At 35.0% G+C, this 21,288-nt stretch overlaps 1 protein-coding gene across 29 annotated transcripts in view; it reads right to left on the reverse strand.

Moving 5' to 3' along the window:
- The window catches only part of MEE44 (Nucleotidyltransferase family protein), a 45,193-nt gene that overhangs the window by 7,850 nt on the left and 16,055 nt on the right, over window positions 1-21,288 (reverse strand). For 24 of the 29 annotated variants that reach the window (XM_090316178.1, XM_039028669.2, XM_039028684.2 and 21 more), the window contains exons 7-16: window positions 18,817-18,879; window positions 17,077-17,148; window positions 16,722-16,985; window positions 13,138-13,257; window positions 11,441-11,500; window positions 11,130-11,170; window positions 10,863-10,940; window positions 10,644-10,728; window positions 9,903-10,057; window positions 6,047-6,179 (exon numbers count right to left, since the gene is read on the reverse strand). In XM_090316178.1, the coding sequence (XP_090172304.1) occupies window positions 9,935-10,057; window positions 10,644-10,728; window positions 10,863-10,940; window positions 11,130-11,170; window positions 11,441-11,500; window positions 13,138-13,257; window positions 16,722-16,985; window positions 17,077-17,148; window positions 18,817-18,879 (906 nt within the window). In that variant the 3' untranslated portion in view covers window positions 6,047-6,179; window positions 9,903-9,934. Of the gene's footprint in view, window positions 1-6,046; window positions 6,180-9,902; window positions 10,058-10,643; window positions 10,729-10,862; window positions 10,941-11,129; window positions 11,171-11,440; window positions 11,501-13,137; window positions 13,258-14,262; window positions 14,402-14,495; window positions 14,649-16,721; window positions 16,986-17,076; window positions 17,149-18,816; window positions 18,880-21,288 lie in introns of those variants that run through there. The other 5 variants (XM_090316174.1, XM_039028726.2, XM_090316172.1 and 2 more) reach the window with 3 other exon arrangements.

Consider the following 21,288-nt stretch of genomic DNA (forward strand, 5'->3'; position numbering starts at 1 on the left):
TGTATGCCCATTCGATTGTTTTGCGTCTCTAATCATAGTTTTCGGGCTTAGAGAGATATGTGCTCGTAGATCAATTGGCAATTTAAAACGGGTGATTGCTCTGATTCGGTTAGATCAAGTTGGCTTGGTTCAATTATAGCTGGTTTGGTCTGCCTCAATTATAGCTGGTTAATTTCTGGTTTATTTTAAACTGGTTTGGTCTGGTCAGTTCATCCGGTTTGCCTCAATTTGGTTCAAGTCTGGTTTGGTTCTATTCACATTTGTGGTTCAATTCAAAGTTTTTTCTAGTGTGAGTGAATTATTCTATTCTAATTTCAAGTTGTTGGTTGCTTACTTAAGTTACCTCATTATAGAACAAATTCATCAAAACTCTTACACTGTCGCAAACCATTTTTTCATCTCATAATCTTTGTGTTTCCTTGGCACATGTAGGTAACTATCTTCCAGCCTTTTCTAGCAATAGTTCATCCCCTTAGATCATTGATCCAAAAGCCACTGATCACATGACTGGTTTATCTCACCTTTTTGATTTGTACTCTATTTCTCATAAAAATTAAAAAATTAAAATTGCCGATGGCAATTTCTTTTCTACTGTGGGAAAATGAACCATTAAATTGATTGATACTCTTTCTTTGCAGTCCGTTCTCCATGTTCCTAAACTAGCATGTAACATGTTATCTATTAATGAACTTTGTCGAGATTCTAACTATCATGTTATTTTCTTTGATTCTCATTGTATCTTTCAACATCAGGAGTTAGGACAGCAAATTGGGGGTACTAGGATGCTTGATGGTCTCTACTACTTTGATCGAGGTTTTTTTAAGTAATAAAATAACTCAAGGCCTTAGTAGTATTAGTTCTCTTTCGGATCATGAACAAATCATACTTTGACATCGTAAATTAGGACATCCCTATTTTCACTATCTTAAACACATGTTTCCAAATTTGTTAAAAGAATATGGATTATTCTTCTCTTCACTGTAGAAATTGCATTTTTGCAAAAAGTCATCGATCCACATGTTATAAGATATATTTAAATTATAGTCGTCCTTTATTGTAATTTTGTATATCCTAGATCAGGGTTTCTCATTCTCCTATATATATGTACCTTTTATCTAACTAAATGATAAGAAATTCATTCTCCAAAAGTACAGAGTACATGGTATCAGAGTCATTCTTTGTTTTGGGGTTTAGAATATTCTTTGAAGGCTTTGTGAGTTAGGATTTGAATTTGGGTCTATCACTTCTATTGGTCATTTGATGACACCGCCCACCTCAAGAGGAGCGTTGCTGCCGTCCGACTCAGTTTACCGTCGCCATTCACCGAAACATCCGCATGTGAGTCACACGCACCACCAATTCGGATCGCTCCGTCGCCACGTGTCGGCACGTGGGAGTGCGTGAGGACGTCTTCTTTGCTTCCGTCAGTTGGGTTCGTCTCGGGTTAGCCTTTCCAATCCATCTGTGCCTTTAGTTCTACCAACATCTACTCGAGTGTAAGGCGGTTTGGAAAATACCCTTTTGTTCCTAAGGTTTGTGACTGTTTTGCTCTCATTTGGGACTGTTTTGCTCTTTGATTTACCTTGCTTTTGATTCTAATTTGTTTAATTCCCTTGTGGGATCGTGTGTTGGTTCATAATGGATGAGATGGAGCCTATGGTTGTATCCGATGTAATTCCTTTAGCATCAAAGATAGTAGAACATAAGTTGAATGGAGCTAATTACTATGATTGGCATCGCACTATTCATTTTTATTTACTTAGTAGTGATATGGATGATCATGTGACTGAGAATCTACCACAAGATGATATGAAAAAGGCTTGGCTTCGTATGACGTTCGACTTTATCTTCAGATTAAGAATTCAATTGAAAGTCAGGCTGTTGATTTGGTAAATCAATGTAATTCTGTTAAGGAACTCTTAGAGTTCTTAGAATTTTTGTACTTGGGAAAAGAACATGTCCATCAAATGTTTGAAGTTTTATGCAATTCTTTCGAGCCGAACAGAAAGCAGAATCTGTTACAAGCTATTTATGGGGCTTAAAAAGACAGCTATTGAACTTGCCTTATTGTTACTTTTTAGCCTAGATGTCAAAGTTCAACAATCCCAACGAGAAAAGATGGCTGTTATGATATTTCTGAATGGACTTTCACCTGAATTTGGAATGGCTAAAACACAGATTCTTTCTGATTCTAAGATTCCATTGTTAAAGGAGGTCTTCAGTCATGTTCTTCGTATTGAGAGCTCTCAATCTGGTTCGTCTATTTCTCATCCTAGTAGTACTCTTTTAAGCAAGAATAATAACTCTCGGATTACTCCAGGAATGACCGACAATTTTCAGAAGCCTAGTTATGATAATCGAAAATCAGATTCTTAGGAGATTGTTTATCACTATTGTCATAAGCCAAGTCATCTGAAACGTGATTGTCGAAAATTGTTGTACAAGGCTCAACGATCTCAACATGCTCAGTAGCTTCCACCAGTGATATGGCCGAAAAATCTATTACCATCTCTGTTGACGATTTTGCTAAATTTCAAGAATCCTTGCAGGCATGTTCTTCATCGAACCCTACTACCACCATTGCTAAGACAGGTAATTCAAAATGCCTCCTTACATCATCTACCAAGTGGGTCATAGACTCAGGTGCCACGCTCATAGACAGGTAATTCTAACTTATTTTCTACACCTTTGTCCCCCTGTCCCATCCCCATCTGCCACTTTGGCAGATGGATCCACCTCCTCTGTTCTTGTATCCGACACCATTCCTCTCACCCCATCTCTTTCTTTGTCCTCTGTATTACATTTGCCTCAGTTTCCTTTTAATTTGATTTCTATTAGCCAGTTTACACACGACCTTAATTGTTGTGTCTTGTTTTCTCCTGGTTATAGCTTGTTTCAGGATCGTCTGATGAAGAAGATTATTGGTAGAGGACATGAGTCGGGGAGCCTTTACATTTTTTACCACCAGATACCAAAAGTTGTAGCTTGCTCTAGCATTACATCCCCGTTTACAGTTCACTATCGTCTGGGTCATCCTTCTTTGTCCATGTTGAAGAAAATTTATCTTGAATTTCGTTCTTTGTCGTCTTTGAATTGTGATTCGTGTCAGTTTTCTAAATTTCATCGTCTTAGTTCTAGTCCTAGAGTCCATAAACGAGCCAACGCTCCATTTGAATTAGTTCATTATTATATTGGATCTTGTCCAGTTGTGTCTCAAACAGGTTTTCGTTATTTTGTTACTTTTGTTGACGATTATTCTGGTGTCTTGGTTATATTTAATGAAAAATCGTTCTGAGTTATTGTCTCATTTTTGTGCTTTTCTTGCTGAAATTCGAAATCAATTTAATGTCTCTATCAAAACCTAGCGTACTGATAATGTTGGTGAATATTTTTCTCATGTACTTGGATCTTACTTATGTGATCATGGCATCATTCATCAATCCTTTTGCACAGATACTCCATCTCAAAATGGAGTTGCTGAAAGAAAGAATAGACACCTCCTTGAAACAGCCCGCGCCTTATCCTTTCAAATGCATGTTCTAAAGCATTTTTCCTTTCAAATGCTGTGTCTACTGCTTGCTTCTTGATTAATAAAATGCCTTCCTCTGTCCTAAATAGAGAGATTTCTTATTGTACTCTTTTTCCTACGAAATCTTTGTTTCCAGTTGCTCCTAAGATCTTTGGTTGTGCTTGTTTTGTTCGAGATATTCGTCCAAATCATACCAAATTAGATCCGAAATCTTTGAAATGCATTTTCTTAGGCTATTTGCGTGTTCAAAAGGGTTATCATTGTTATTGTCCTACTTTGAACAGAAATTTCATATCTCCTAATGTTACATTCTTCGAAGATATACCCTTTAGTCCATCACCGTTGAGTCCGTGTCAGAGGAAAGATGAGATTTTTTTTTCTATGAGATTACATCTTCTCCTTCACCTTCCTCTGTGTCTCTTCCTTCTGACCCTCCAGTTACTCGAATCTACTCCAGGCGTCCTCCACAACCACCTTCAGACCTATGTCCTCCATCACTAGCTTCTTCGAGTCTACTTACCCTATTTCTTCATTTGTTTCGTATAACTAGTTATTTTCTCCCACTTATTCCTTTATTACATCTTTTGATTCCACCTATCTCTAACTCTGTCAATGAAGCTTTATCTCATCCCGAGTAGCGTAGTGCAATGATTGAGGAGATGACTGCTTTGGATGATAATGGTACTTGGGATCTTGTTTCGCGTCCAACTGGAAAGAAGGCTATTGGGTGTAAATAGGTGTTCGCTATAAAGGTTAATCCCGATGGAACAGTGGCTTGGTTGAAAACTTGTCTTGTTGCCAAAGGTTATGCCTAAATTTATGGGACTGATTATTCGGACACATTTTCTCCTGTTGCTAAATTAACTTCCATTCGACTATTTATATCAATAGTTGCTATTCACAATTGGCGTTTGCATCAACTTGACATTAAAAATGCTTTTCTTCATGGTGATCTTCAAGAGGAAGTCTATATGGAGCAATCACTTAGGTTTGTTGCTCAAGGGGAGAATGATAAAGTATGTCAGCTTCGAAAATCTTTGTATGGACTAAAACAAAGTCCTCGTGCATGGTTTGGTAAGTTTAGTCAAGCACTCAAATGTTTTGGTACGAAGAAAAGTACGTCTGATCATTCTGTATTCTATCGACAATCTGACAATGGAATTACTTTGCTAATTGTACATGTTGATAATATCATTATCACTGGAAATGATGTATCAGGTATATCTTCTCTTAAGACTTTTCTCCAGGGTCAATTTCATACCAATGATTTGGGGCCATTGAAGTATTTCTTGGGTATTGAAGTAATGAGAAGTAAGAAAGGTATTTACCTATCCCAACGGAAATACGTACTTGATTTATTGTTTGAGATAGGTAAACTAGGTGTTAAACCATGTAGTGTTCCTATGATACCAAATTTGCAACTTGCTAAGGATGGAGAATTGTTTAAAGATCCTAAGAGATATAGAAGATTAGTTAGAAAGTTGAACAATTTAACAGTGACACGACATGACACTGCTTATTCTGTGAGTATTGTGAGTCAGTTTATGTCTTCCTCGACTGTGGATCATTGGGTTGCAGTTGAAAATTCTATGTTATCTAAAAGCTACACCTGGACGTGAGAAGATCATGGTCATACAAGGGTTGAATGTTTTTCAGATGCCGATTGGACTGGATCTCGAGAAGATAGGAGATCAACTTCTGGATATTGTGTTTTTGTAGGAGGAAACTTGGTGTCGTGAAAAAGTAAGAAACAGAATGTAGTTTCCCGTTTGAGTGCCAAGTCAGAATATAGAGCTATGGTACAATCTATGTGTGAAATAGTGTAGATAAATCAACTTTTGTCAAAAATGGGCTTCAGTGTTACTGTGCCAGCTAGACTATGGTGTGATAATCAAGCTACTCTCTATATTGCATCCAACCCAGCATTTCATGAACAAACTAAACATATTGAAGTGGACTGTCATTTTATTCGCGAGAAAATACAAAGGTTGATATCTACAGGATATGTGGAGACTGGAGAACAATTGGGAGATATCCTTACTAAAGCAATAAATTGAGCAAGAATAAGCTATCTATGCAATAAACTGAGCATGATTGACAAATTTGCTCCAGCTTGAGGAGGAGTGTTATGATATGTATTTATTTTGTAATTATAATTAGTTGTCCTTTATTGTAATTTTATATCTCCTTGATCAGGGTTTCTTAGTTATCTATATATATGTATATTTAGCCTGATTAATTGAATAAGATTATTATTCTCTCTAAAACTATTGAGTATACTTACAATGTGTGGTGGCCATGAAAAATTAGTTTCTGGCACAATTCAAACTTAGAATAACATAATAATAGATTGGCACTGGCACAATTCAAACTTAGAATAACATAATAATAGATTGGCACTGCAACTCTGACTATTTACTGCATGCAGCTTGGCAGCCAACTTAAAACAATGGTGAAATACCAAGTAATATGAAACGTGCTTGTATGTCAAAAAAAAAAAAAAGTTTAAAAATTTACCATCATATCCGATGATTTTCATGCTATGATGGGCTTTACTGAGTTCGAGCACATTCTTGTCTTGATGTCTGGTTAGGGGAAAAGAAAAGGCCATCCTTGAAGCATATGTTCTGCAATCAAGTCCGAGCATCAACTGAAAACAAATGCAAATTGTTCATGAATGCAATATAGGATAATTTTTTCTGAAACCGATGCAAACTATAACTTGAATATTAATTAAAATACACTTATAAAACTGAAAAAACTAAAGCAACTAGGATGTATACAATGAAAATTGCAGCCCGCGACTTGACACTCTCCACCCTTGTCTTTTATTTCATTCTTCTCATCATTAGCATTTGTATTATTCTATTGAGATTGAAAAACTCTCGTTATCAATATCATTGCCATTATATTCTTCCATCTAGCATGAGTAGCTAAATTCATAATGGGTTGGGAAGGATAAAACTAACATGTTACTAAGTAATATATAAGCGTTCATTTTGTTTCGTGTATGCTTCATAAACTGTTTTAGATCAAATCGAGAGATTGCTCTCGATAGAATTAATCACTGCTTGAAAAAGTAAGGGATTTTAGAACTCATTAAACAAGAGACGTAGCTTTAGAAATAAAGTTAATCTTCTACATGAAATATTCATCGCATACATCCTAGAGATAGGGTATTGCGGCTCAAAGCACTGGAGGTGAAGTTTATAATTTATGAGTAATTTGCATGAACGTGTGGCTTATGCATTGCTTGGGAAATGTTAGTAGAAATATTTCTCAACCCTACTTTATTTATTGAAATCTCATTTCTTGACCCCTGCAAGCTGCTTTACTTTACGTTGTAATTGTCATCACATACTTAACACTGTCCAAAAGATCTTTGAGAATTATACTGTTCTACCAAAAGGCTTGCAAGAGAAAAAGGTTCGATACAGAGAGATTTTAAAGCTCCCAATACAATCCTTTTCAAATGTCATTCTCAATAAGACTACTTAATACATCACCAACTAAAAGAAGTAAGAAGGGACGGTGAAGAAGGCCCTCTTGATGGGCCAGCCGCTAGAGTCATCAGTGAGATATCAGTTACCACTTTGGATAAAGAGGTCACCTTACCTTAAAGGTCTGCCTAATTCCTTTTACTGTTCTCTCTCTCCCATTTATGAAAATAAAGAACTTCATATGCTTTCCTCTTTGTATTGATTACTATAAAAGCATAACAATACAACTTGAAAAACACAGATTAAGAACGATAATTCCAATTAAAGCATACACCTTGAATAGAAAACTTCCAAATGACTTGGAAAGAGAGCATAAGAAATTGATGCTCAAAATACAAGGAAACAATGATAAGCAAGGATTTTTTTTTTTTTTTTTTTAAAAAACAGAAACAAAACTTTTCATTGAAGAAATAAAAAGAAACTAATACAAGGAAACAATAATAAGTAAGGTAGAAGATACATAGAACAATACAAGAACAATAAGGGCAACGCAAAATGACAAAGAGAGGCCAAGACTTCAGAAACTGAGATTCTAACACCACTTCAAAATTTCAGGAGACAAAAGATCCTTCCAACCGAAGAGACTTCCAGCAGAGGGCAAAATTTGTAACTCAAAGGTCTTAGAGCTTTTGACTGCGAATGAAGCTTGAAAATGAAGCCAAATCAAACTGACTGGCTTGATGCTTAATCAAAAACATCTCTAGAAATAAAACATCAAAGCAGAATCTTCTCAACTGGCCATATCAGTGAGTAGGATGAGAATGACAACTTGCTCCTAAGCTTTAATGGTCTAGTGGATAAAAGAATAAGCAAAAGGTGGCTAGATGCATGAGAAATTCAAAACGCCTGTCTTCAATAATTTACTAAAAAGGTATGAAGAGCTTAAAAAGATGGATAAATGTGGACGGAAATACTTTCAGAAGAAGAAGAGCATGTTCAAACTTCACTTTGAAATTGCCAACCTTATACCAGTCTCTAATGTTGCATAAACTCATGCCTTGTTCTTTGTTTTCAACAGTTAAAATGAATTTATTTAGTTGAAGAGCCCGAAGAATCTCATACCAATCGTCGGTGAAGTTTTGTCTTAAGATGATGAATTTGTATGGGTAGAATGCAGCAAACTCAAGATTGGGAAGCGGGTGAAGGGAGTGTGGCAAAGTCTGTAGGACAAGGTGGGCCAATCAACCAATCACAAGTCACCTTTTGTTTGTGGAGAGCATCTTTGTAAGAAAGAGTTGTGGTACTAGGGTTGTTATGTGGTTTGAAGGTAGGTGGTGCGTGTGGATCCTTAAGAAGAGCAAAGAAACCTTTCCAGCCGCTTCTGTTGGTTCCACCGAGCAAGATAAGTTTATTTAAACCTCCATTAACACCAAGCTTGGTTATCTCTACAACATGGCCTTTCCAATTTGAGATGTTTACCACCCAAACATCATATTCAACCAAACGAGACTTGTTGAAAATTTTCTAGTTCAATGGGGCTTCAATCAAGGAAGAAAAGTTGGAGTGTAACCAAGCTAGGGATTACTTCTTAAGAAAGAGAGTAAAGAATTTTCCCTAGATGCTTCAGTGATCCTAATTCCATGAGACATTTCTAAAGAAAAGGTCTTCCTATCAATGGTGAAGGTGGGAGGAGGAGGGTGGGAATGCCTCCACATCATTCCAACAAGCCTTCCCTCCAGAGGGATTCTCTTGTAAGTCGTTCTTTAGGTTGTTATAGGATCCCTCTCCCATTGTTGAGTTGGTCTTTAACACTTTATGGAGGATTAAGATTCCTAAGAAAGTTATGCCTTCGTTAATGGGACCTTTTTTGTTGAATCTTTTATCGGAAGGCGGAGGAAAACTTGGATCACCTACTTTGGGAGTGTCAGTTTGCAAAATCTGTGTGGAATGACTTCTTTCAGGAGTTCAATTATACTATTACTTGTCAGATAGGTGTTCGGTCGATAATCGAGGAGTTCCTCCTTCATCCGCCTTTCAAAGAAAAATATCGCTTTCTTTGCTTTGCTAGAGTGTGTGCTTTATTGTGGGATCTTTGGAGGAGGGGAGGAACAACCGAGTGTTCCGTGGTGGAGCGAGACCCTAGTGAGGTTTCATATTTCTCTTTGGCCTTCGGTAACAAAGACTTTTGTAATTATTCCCTACGCAATATCTTACTTAGTTGGAAATCCTTTCTGTAGGGGGGTATTTTGTGGGCTTGGTTTTTTGTACACTTGTGTATTCTTTCATTTTTTCCTGAATGAAAGCAATTGTTTCTATTTTTTTTTTTATTTTAAAAAATCTCCAACAAGCCTAAATGACCGGAAAAGTTTCAGTAGAAGCGAGGGAGGAGGCTAGGAGGGATGAAGGAGGAAAGGGGAGAGAGGTGGGAGGGGAGAGCATTTTTTCCATTCTTTTTCTAAAACTATATCTCTGGACTCCTATAACTTCTTAAATATTAAGACTACTATTGAACAAAAAGCCTTAATTCTTAAGACAAGCTTAAGAGAAAACTCCTTAATTTGGCCTTATTTCCTCGATTTGAGGGTCAAGATAAGGTGGTTTGGTCATTCGACTCCTCCAATAAGTTCTCTTCAAAGTCAACTTCCCTTGCTAAAATGGGGTTGACAAGCAATTGCTTTCTTTTTATAACTCTGTGTTCGTTCCTTTGAATGATAAGGAAAAAGTGAAATGGAGAAAGCAATGTGAACCATGACCATTGGAAATAACACTAACCTTTGGGTACTGTCAGTATTAGATAAAACATTTGACTACACATCAACACTTCAAAAGCATTGACATTGAGTTCCAACCAATTAAACCTTTCATAGACTTCGTAGTTTTTCATTTTAAAGAAAATAATAATAATAATAATATAAACTGAGTAGCTTAAATACCTCCATGCACATAAAGGTAATAGATCAAGCCCTTATGATAAATCAATGCTAGGAATTATTTTCTGCAGCACCCTATTAGCTGCATCCGAACTCGTGTCACCATCATGAAGGGATATCAGCACACTCTCCATAATAGAATAAGCTTCAGAAAAGGCCTACAAACAAAAATTTTGAATAATTAGAGAACTCGAGAGAGAGGGAGAGTTATAACCACAGTTAAATATTTTTTATAGGAACAACCATAAAAAATACAGTTATAGAGGGGAAAAAAATAGTAAGTAAATAAAACTTTGTACACTTCTTTTTTCAAATAAATGAACCATAAAAATAAAAATAGTTAGTCATGAATCTGATATAAGTTAAATCTATGTATACTTCTTTTTTCAAAGAAATGAAGCTTTGAGAAAAATGAAAGAATTTACAAACAAGTCCACGAAAGGAATTGTCGACCACCTACAAGAAAGTAGTTGCATCCCAAAAGATAAGACCAAACCAACCATATCATAACTGTGTTAAAGACGTCAGGAATAGTGTCTGAATGAGCTTCTTGTGATCTTAACTTCAAAGGGCAAAATTGAAATAGAGATATTTGGTTTTACATGGACATAATGACTCTTTCTTTTTCCCAGCAATCAAGATTGCATCATGAAGTGATTTACAAATTGTGTACCATATCAAGCCGTAAAGTACTTCCTATCCACGCCATCAAAGTAAATAATGCTACCAGGACAGACACCTCACCTTGATACATTGATGAATACGAAAACAATTTCGTCCAACATTATTCATGGGGAAAAGTGGATCATCAATATGTAAAGGATCAATGCTACATACAAAAATGGAACGTGGTTAACAGTTATAACTAACCCAAAAATAGTAAAAATAGGCATCGCCATAGATAGTACTAAGAAATGGCGTCAAAATAACCATGTGATAACCAATTTGGAATTAACAAATTACCTATATCCCCTTTCCCTCTTTATATAGACTCCACTCCCCTGTATTGAAATGCGCATTTGGCGAGGATCAAATACATTCCTGAATTAAAAGTAAACGATTCTACATTAAAATATATACATTAAAGTTGCAGTCCACTATTGCAGTGCAAAAAGAACTGAAATTAGAAACTTAACTTCAGTTATCTTTTCCATTTTACAGCGGAAATGTTAGTGAAATTAGTTTTTTGAAAAGAAATAATAATGATAATAATAAATAATTCAAACTTACCCAAAGAAGTAAAGGAAGTCCATCAAAAGGCTCCCAAAGTTCTGCATGAACATTGAATTTGGAAAAGTTCAAATTCAGAAACACCATTAGATATAACCATTGCCCAGGGAGAGAAAGCAACACCAATAACAATGGTTAAAAAATTAAAACAGACCTCGGGATTTTAACATATACACTGCATTTAATTAAAGACATGAAATTTTATATCACGGCATTGAAGATTGAATTTCTCGGAGATCATCCAATTAAGTTTGCAAAGCAGTTAGTCCACTTCTCAAATCAACTCTTACAAAAAGATAATGGGAATTTACTTGGTTGATAGGACGGCCAAGATGATGTTCATGCTGAAGAAAGCGTATGATCAATAGTACCTGTAAAAGAGTTACAGCGAGAAATTTAAAAACCTCATCACAAAAAACCTCATTACAGGTTATCTACTCTCATTACACAATGAACTAGATTCTTGTAACTCATGACAGGACCATTTGTATACATTTCACCATATCAAAGCTGCTAAAAAGTTTTAAATGCATGACCACTAGATTCCATCTGTTAATAGAAAAGGTAACGCCTTCGAGCTGTATCAATTACAAAACATGCTAGTAATGTAATACAAGCAAAGAGAGCTAAGAAGACATTCCGAAGCAATCAAAAAAGAACTAACAGCTTGCCCCAGAAGAGTCGGATGGAAAAAATTAAAAATGCAGCGATCTCCAGGTGTGGTCCTGAAAAATTAAAATCAAAGTGGCTGCCAACGTGCCAACTAGGTGCCAGACATCTCATCAATACAATTTATCTGAGATAGGAGAAAGGCGGTGAGACTTGGATCCTCCATAAATGGGGTGGTCTGACCCCTAAAGAAGTTGGTGAACTGCAAAGTTGAATAACTTCTATGAACCTCCTCCCAATTTCAATTAATTTGAAGATGCTTCGAGTCAATCCGGATTTGGGAGGGTAAATCCCAAAGAAGGTTTAGAACAGATTAACTAAAAAGAAAAATTGTTGTCTGTTGCATATGGAAGCCTAATCACTCGTGACAAGTTCCCCAAAAAAAAATACCAGCTGATTCATCCCCCATCATGCTTGCTGTTTGTCTTCAAGAAGAAAAGGATCTTGTTCATTTGTTTTGGGTCCTATTGCTAACAGAGAGTGGTCCTCTCTGCTGAAATCTTGCAAATACCACCACTGTCTTATGGAAAACCTGGATGTTAGTTGCCTATTGAAGTTAGATATTTTAGTCAATTAGACTCTAGAGAGTAAATCCCGAAGAACATTGCCAAACAAATGATAATGATAATGATAATGTGGTTCGTTGCCTATGAACACCTCAACACTCACGACAAGATTCAAAAGAAAAATCCCAGGTGGTTCATTTCCCCTGCTGTTTGTCTTCAAGAAGAAACCCTTAATCATTTGCTTTTTGATTGCCATTTACCAAAGGGTGATCGTTTATAATGCAAGTTTTTTATGCCACCACAATCTTTCCTCAAAATTTAGATGTTTGGATCCCTTGAAGTCCTCCTTGGCTGGTGGCTGAAAAACAAAATGCTTTTAAAGTGCGCAGAGAGTGCTTTCTTTTTGTTTTTCCTTTTTGAACAAAATATAAGCTTTGCAAATGATCTTCCAAGATAGAGAAACCTTAGCACTTTTCTTGTGATATTGTACAGTATACGGCCTCTTGTTAGAATGCCCTTCAAAGCAGTTCTTTAATTTTCTTTGATAAATTCAGATTGAAGATGTTTCTTGTAATAGTATTCTCCTGGTGAGGGTTTTCTTTATCCTGAGTCCAAGGTTATGCCCTTTTTTTCCTTAAATATGCCCTGTTTCTGATCAAATAATAACATTAATAATAAGATATGTTCCTCAATCTCCCCTTTTCTGTCGTAATCATTTCACTTTAATGAAATCATATCTTTAAAAAAATATATTTCACTGAATCACTGAACACGTCAAAAGCTCAGAGTATTTTGATTACAGTATGCTACAGTTAGAGGTTGGGACAACTTACCAAACAGTAAGAACTTAAGCCACCAGAATAGGACTGATCAAGACTCCGATCTGCCAAAAATTTCTTTAGCACCAAAGCCAAAGGTATAGTGGCTGGAAATTGTTCAGTCAGCTCCTTAACCTGCAATTGTCATTGCACAGAATCAAATACAAACACAAGAAAATATTTGTATAATAACAGCCATCTGTGAAACTTTACTGAGAAATAAAGTGTGAAAAAGCAGACCAACAATATTTATTTCTGAGAAAAGACACAAGATTCAATATGCACGCAGTAGAAGAGTCAAATTCCGGACAGACCGTAGAAAATTGGAAACCCCTCCACTAAAAGATTTTCTATTACTTCACTAATCAATAAAAAGTTTCTTGTTAGTAAAAATAAATAAAGAAAGAAAATTGCTAACACTAATTCCAGATAGGCAATGGTGAAGCAGCAGCCAGATGGAATAGGAAGATTTTTGCTCTTTTCATTTCTGAAGGAATTTATCAGGTTAAGAAATGGCGGAGCAGCTCTGATATATATTTTTCTGATGAGAAACAAGAGATGTTATTAAGACAGCAAAGCCTCATCTGATGTAGTAGGATTAAGGTAAATAAAAGTATTTTGGTCAAATCCTTGTTTGAATAGGATTGGGATTAGTTTCCTTTATTAATTAAGATTAGGATTAGTTTCCTTGATTAATTAGGATTAGGATTAGTTCGATTTACAATTCTCTATAAATAGAGAAATTGTCTTCTAGTATTGATAACTTTGAATTGATAATAAAGACTTTGATTTGATTCTTAGAGAAAGTTCTCCTTTTATCTTCTAGGCTACACCATCATCGAGACAACCTAAGGGATACAGGGATAAGGCATCCCCTGCCCAGGAATGATTACAAAAACAGAGGTTAAGCACTCCAACTAGAGGTTGTAAACTGCAGCAGATCACGAAAAGAATAAAGCGAAGAGGACTTATCGAGGAAGAACCTCGCGTTTCATTCTTTCCAAAGGAGCCACGGAATGACTCTAACAATATTCTTCCAAAAACCCCTAGGCCAACTCATAAGAGCTTCCTCCATCCACAAACAAATTGAGCCTAGCATGCACCCATGAAGACCAAAACTCTTCATAAAGCAATTCCACACTTGAGCAGAAAATTCACGATGCAGGAGCAAATGGTGATAGAACCTCCACTTTTGCAACACATAACCCACATATTAGAGGAGCAACGCAAAGTGGGAAGTCTTCTTTGAACCACGTCCATCGTGTTGATATTGTTTGCGCTATGGTACACAAAAAGAATTTCACTCTATTAGGGAAGGACCATCCCAGATTTGTAAGCAAAGGTCTTCATCAATCACTGTTCTTTTCGGAAGCAAAACTTACTTCCGTAGCTGATTTGACAGAGAACACACCAGAGCTGTCTATCATTCTCCCTCCTTTTCTAGCAAGACCTTTCCAGTGTTATTCCAATGTGAAGACACTATCCCCACGGATCTCACTTCAAAGCTTTTCTGGAAGGGCTGTTACCTGATAACAATTCAAGTTTCTGTTGGATTTTGCTAAAATATGGCCTGAATACTAATGAGAATATTGAATAAAAACATCCCAATTGTTCTTCCAACTAAGCCAGGGTAGCCGTTCCAATTTGTATGTGGAAAATGTTAAGCATTTGTTCATGAAGTGTCCGTTCATTTCACAATGGAAATTTGGTAGAAGCTTTTCTCAGACCTCCATCATTAATCTTGTCCCTCCTAATTTGGTCAGTGAGGCCTTCATATCCTCTTATGAGAGCCGATTATGGTATGTGTGGATAAAAAGAAACAAAAGAATTTTCCTTTTAACAAGAAACAACTTCTCATTGATGTAATGCGAGAAAGAAAAGGTGTATTTGGAAGTGTTGACTGAATAATTGTATGTCTACCTCCTTTAGAGGTGAAAGAGAATTGTCAATTGTGAAGCTTATGATGGATCTACGAGAAGTCCATCTCATTATGATATTACTAAATAGAATCCCATATGCACGAACTCCTATGGGAAAAGATCATTCGTTAATTCGAGTAAAACCTGTCAGTTTAACTTCCAGCCAAAGGTTGTTTTAGTTTTGGATAAGAAACGGTAGATTCCACTAAAGATGATACTGCTAAAGGCTTTATAATTATGATACTTGGCTAAGTCACATCCTGCTTCTTTGAGAAAATTAGGACACAAACTTTACGGGCCCGTTTGGATCGCAAACATTATTTTTTGGGTATAGATATTAAATATCTGGGATTTGACTGTCTAGATTTTAAATGTCTGTGTTTAGACATGCAAGATAATTAATGTCTGGAAGTTAAATATGTGGATTCAATTTACCAATTTTGTATATAGAAACCAAAATTAAATAAAGAAAATTACTTTAAATGACAAAACTGCTAAAAATATTTATAACTAATAGCAAAATATCACAATCACAGATAGACACGGATAGCAGTCAATCGTTGTCTATCGTGGTCTATCACAAATAGAATATGATAGTTTGTTATTAGTTGTAAATATTTTAGTTCATTTTCCTATATTTGAAAACAAACCATTAATTAAATACAAGAGACTAATTATTGTAGTCATCAAATAAATTTAGCATTATTTAATCAATAAAAATAAAAATAAATGAATACTTTTATATTAAACCTTTATTAACATAATTAATTCATTTAAAATAATTACTAAAAATAATTCAATTGTTATAAATTAATTAAAATACTGATAATCATCATAATAATAATAATTTATATTAAATAGTTAAGATAACATAAAATAGTAATCGTAAAGATATTAGTTGAAATTTATTAAGTCTAATTAATATATTTATATTTAATAATAAATTAAAATTAATAATAATGAGTATTTGATATTAATTTATTAATTAAATTAATTAAGCTATATTTTTACTGGTCATATCCCACGTATAAAAACCCACACTTTTGTAGTGTAATAAAAAACCTATGTCAGATGGGTTTTGAAGTTCACTGGATAATAATATCTTGAGTTTTAAAAACTGAAATTCTATGAAACAAACAAGGATATTAAATGGAAAAACCTGTGAAACAAACAGGATTTTTGACAGCTTGATTAAGGCCAACTGTTACCAGTTTGATTGGGTATTTAAGAAGTTTTTCCTTAGTTGTTTTGTTTACTTGCTATGATAGATTTCCACGAGGAGTTTCACTTTGGAAGAATTCTTCAAGCTTCTCAAGATTAATCGCTTTCTTAGTTTTTAAGTTTGAGTTTGCCTAGAGGTTTGCCTTCTCTTGTTTTTTTAGTTTGTTTCACTTTTTTGCGTAGTTCTTACACTTTGCTGTAAAAGGATTTGTCGTCTTATGTCTATATTTTTTTTATCTTGAGCATTAGTCTCTTTTCATCATTTCAATAAAAAGTTCTATTTCCTTAAAATATATATATATATATATATGGATACCAGGTTCTGTGTCTTTTCTTGTTTTTGTAAGAAAAACAACTTTAAAAGAAAGTTAAAAAATTCACAAAAAAAAAAAAAAAAAAAAAAAAAAACTATGATAAATTTCAGAAAGTGAAGTATGCTATGCTCCAAATATGGATTACCAGCTCAGAAGTTTGGAGTCCCGTGTGCGATGGAGTCTTGAAACTGATGTCAATGCGAACTGACTTTGTGCTAACTGAGGAATCATAATTCACCTCCAAACATTTTGGCAATACAGAATCTTCTAAACTAGCCATATCATTGAGATTGTTGGCATCTTGTTCTCCAGATACAGCAGAGGACTCCTCCTTGGGTGATTGCATATTTGAAGTAGACGAAGTAATGAGATCATGAGGAACTTCAACAACAAGCATGATAATAGGTATCTGACCCGAAAAAGAAACTGATGAGCAAATCTACGGAATAATATCTATTATTGAAAGAATTAATTAAATAGTTGATAGAGAAGACAGTTACAGCAGTATTTTCCACCGTCTTTAATGAATCGCTTTTTACCCATTCCTGATTGGAAAGATATCTGGCTGCATGCTGAAAAACCAAAATATTTATTAAACTTCTACACTTACAAAAATAAAATCATAACCTCTGCCAAGCGAATTGTAACAAAGAGAAATGAAATAACATGAATGTGATCCATGTGAGATTGAGAATGCGCTTCTTTATGGTAAAGCTACAACTTTTTTATTTTTACAAGCCTTAAGGATATCATCATTGCGTATGGTACAGCAACAACTGAACAGCTTCTGCAACCAAACGCATCTTCATAAATTTTTAATTCATGTATTGAGATAGTGTATCCTGCTTGGCGGCTGGCTGGATTTTTGTGGCATAGATTTAACTATTCATTGCTAACAATACTCAACCAGGTTGAGTAGTATTTTTTCAACAAAAAACAACTTATCATTGGTATAACGAAAAGGAAAAGATGTTCAAGGGATACAAACTCCCAAAAGGGGTGAAAAAGAAAATTAAAAAATATATATGAATAACAAATAAAACCATAAAGAGATCATCCAAAGAAAATAAACAAAAAAAGAGCCAAAAAAATATTCCAAAATCTTTGACAAAATCTTTGACTGAGACTCTGAGCACTTGCAAAAGAATGAAGTAAATATGAACAAGCCCTCCACTAAACACTAAAAATCGATAGCTGCTTCAAAACTCCCAAATAATACCAAGAGCTGACCACCAATGAAACAAACAAAACAATAACAAAACAAAACAGAAAATTAAAACCCAAGAAAAACAATCTGATCCAACAAAAACAGGGTCTCTCTATCCAAGCTTTTAGTGCTTCTTAGTCTTAGACATTTCGTCTTATTTGACTTGTACTCATAGTTAGTTTTAATCTTCTCTCTTACTTTTCTTATTTCCTTAAAAATTTTGTAGTTTGGAACATTAGTCTCTTTTCATAAATCAATGAGCGGTCCTATTGCCTTTTTAAAAAGGGGAAAAGGAAAAAAGAAAAAGGGGGTTGGCAAAGGAAGTCGCTCGCTGGAAGTGTAGGTTAGGGTTTTGTGTGATTAGAGTTGCTCTAATACCATGTGGTTTTTGGAGAGAGAATTTTCTATTTCTCAAAAAAACAAGGCATAAATCTCACTTATCTTGAAAGCATAAATAAACATAACACTTACTTCGACATGTTCTAGATAATGAGACAACTGATTTCTTTTTGTTCATTTGGTAAGAAATCGATACAATACAAGAGACGGGAATCCCAATCTCATGTCATGGAGAGAACAAAACACCTTCTTAAACTAATCTAAATCAACAAAGGAAAACATGGAAAGCTCTAGGGTATTAGAAACTCCAATGCAAAAAGAGAAAGGAATAACCATCATATTGATACCACTTAACTTTTACAAACAACTAAGATTGGATTTCCTTTTACTATAATTTTTTTTTAAAAAAATGATCATTCTTTTTTAGGTTGTTTTCAAATGAGCCAACTTATTTACAAATATAGTAAAATGTCATAGACACTGTCTATCAATGTCTATCATTTTGATATATTTAAAAATATAACAGTTTTGCCATTTAAAACAACTACCCTTCTTTTTTTCTTTTTTTCTCTTTCTCTTTTAGCCAAAAAAAATGTATCCTTCAGAAGGAATAATCAGCAATAACTGGAGTAAACACAAAAAAATTATGAGCTGCAATCTCATATTCTATTACTTGAGATAAGAATAAACATACCTGAAGGCAGGTTTCTTTGATACCATTACGTCCCTCTAAGATCCCAGCTTCTTTGATAGGTTCCTAAAAGATAAGAGCAACAAGCCTGGTTTAAAGTACTTGCTGAAAAACATTTTTTCTTAGGAGGAAAGGATTTCTTAAATTGAAGAAATACCCAATTAGAAATATGGAAAGAATGAAAGAAGCAAATATAATACAATAAATACAATAGAGAATTTCACAATAAAGGAAATAATCAACACTCCCCCTCAAGCTGGTTTGATGATATCATTCATGGCCAATTTATCAATCAACTTGTTGAATTGGCACTTTGGAAGACCTTTAGTTAACACATCTACAATTTGCTCTGTTGTCAGAAGAAAGAGACTGCATATTATTCCTGCATCAATCTTCTCCCTAATGAAGTGTTTATCTACTTCAATATGTTTCGTTCTATCATGAAGAATTGGATTGTGGGCAACAGAAATTGTTGACTTGTTATCACAATAAACGCGTATGGGCATTGCTGAGAAAATTTCAATTCTTCCAATAGTTTTTTTATCCATATGCCCTCAAAAATACCATGGGCTAGCGCCCTAAATTCCGCTTCAGCGCTACTTCTAGCAACCACACTTTGTTTTTTACTTCTCCAAGTAACTAGATTTCCTCCAACAAAAGAACAATAACCCGAAGTGGATTTTCAATCAATCATATTGCTTGCCCAATCAGCATCAATGTAAATTTCGACATGTAAGTGACTATGCTTCTTAAATAGTATACCTTTTCCCGGAGTACCTTTCAAATATCTCAAGATTTTATAAACTACTTCAAAGTGAAATGACTTGAGAGCATGCATGAACTGACTTACCACATTAACTACGAAAGCAATGTCAGGACGTATGTGAGAGAGAGGTATATGAGTCTCCCCACAAGTCTCTGGTACTTTCCTTTTTTTTTTTTTTTTTACCTCTTTTTCAGTTGCAGCTACCAATTTTAAATTTTGCTCAATGGGAGTTTCTGCTAGCTTGCAACCAAGTAAACCTGTCTCAGTAGGTCAAGAATATACTTCCTCTAGTTGACAAGAATGCCACTTTTAGACCTGGCAAACTCCATGCCTAGGAAATACTTTAAGGTTCCCAGGTCCTTGATTTGAAAATCATTAGTAAGGTTTTTCTTCGGGATATTCAGTCCTATCTTATCATTACCTATAAGAATGATATCATCAACATACACTATTAAAACAACTAACTTACCACTTCCAGTATGTTTATAGAACATAATATGATCAGCTTGACTTTGACTGAATCCATAGCTTGTGACTGTCTTTCCAAACCGTTCAAACCATGCTCTGGGAAATTGTTTAAACCCGTACAATGATTTCTTTGACTTGCACACTTTGTTAATCCCGAGATCCACCTTAAAACCAAGTGGAAAGTCTATGAAAACCTCTTCTTCAAGATCCCCATTGAGAAAGACATTCTTAACATCAAGTTGATAAAGAGGCCAATCAAAATTAACTACAACAGACAACAGCATTCTAATAGAATTAATTTTAGTTATTGGAGCAAATGTTTCTTGATAATCAATGCTATAGGTTTGAGTGAACCCTTTGGAAACCAATCTGGCATTGTACCTTTCAATACTACCATCAGCTTTACATTTTACAGTGAACACCATTTGCATCCCACTGTTTTCTTACCGTTTGGTAGTTCGACTATGTCCCATGTGCAATTTTGTTTCAGCACATTAATCTCTTCCATCACTGCTAATTTCCAATTCAAATCATTTAGGGCTTCCTGTATATTCCTTAGAACAAATAGGTTGGTTATTTTGGATGTGAAGGCTTTATAATAGTCGGATAATTTATGATAAGAAAGATAGTTTGCAATGGGATATTTAGTGCATTTACGAGTACCTTTCCTATTGGCAATTAGAATATCAAGATCAGAGACATCAAGTAAAGGATTAGAAGGAGATGAAGAACTAAGAGAAATAGGAGTAGATGTCAAATACCTGGATCTTCAGGATCATTCATCGGAGTATTTGATTGGTCCTATGATAAGTCAACCATCTGATCTCGAACTTTTTGAGTCAAGTTTCTTCTAGTATAAACCTGAAGTTCAGGATTTCAACTTGTAGAGTCATTTTGTAGTGTTTCTCTCCCTAAAGAAGAACTCTCCATACTTCGCATCGAAGGACTAGAACTTATAATTTCAAGACCACTGATGTTTGGGAGAGATGAAGTGTTCCAAAAACTATCTTCAAGGTTGGATGTCTCCCCCTGAAGAGAATTTGGGCCGAAAAAATGTTGATTTTCCAAAAAGGACACATCCATACTCTCAAAACAAAGGATCAAAACATTTGTAAGCCTTCTTATGAGAGACATAGCCTACAAAAATGCATTTAATGGCTCGAGGATCAAGTTTAGTTCGAGAAAAGGAGGAGTATGGACATAAGCAGTACACCCAAACAATTTAATTGGTAAATCAGAGA

This window comes from Benincasa hispida, chromosome 1, assembly GCF_027475165.1.
Source record: "Benincasa hispida cultivar pf3 chromosome 1, pf3_genome.v1.1, whole genome shotgun sequence".
Lineage (NCBI taxonomy): Eukaryota > Viridiplantae > Streptophyta > Magnoliopsida > Cucurbitales > Cucurbitaceae > Benincasa > Benincasa hispida.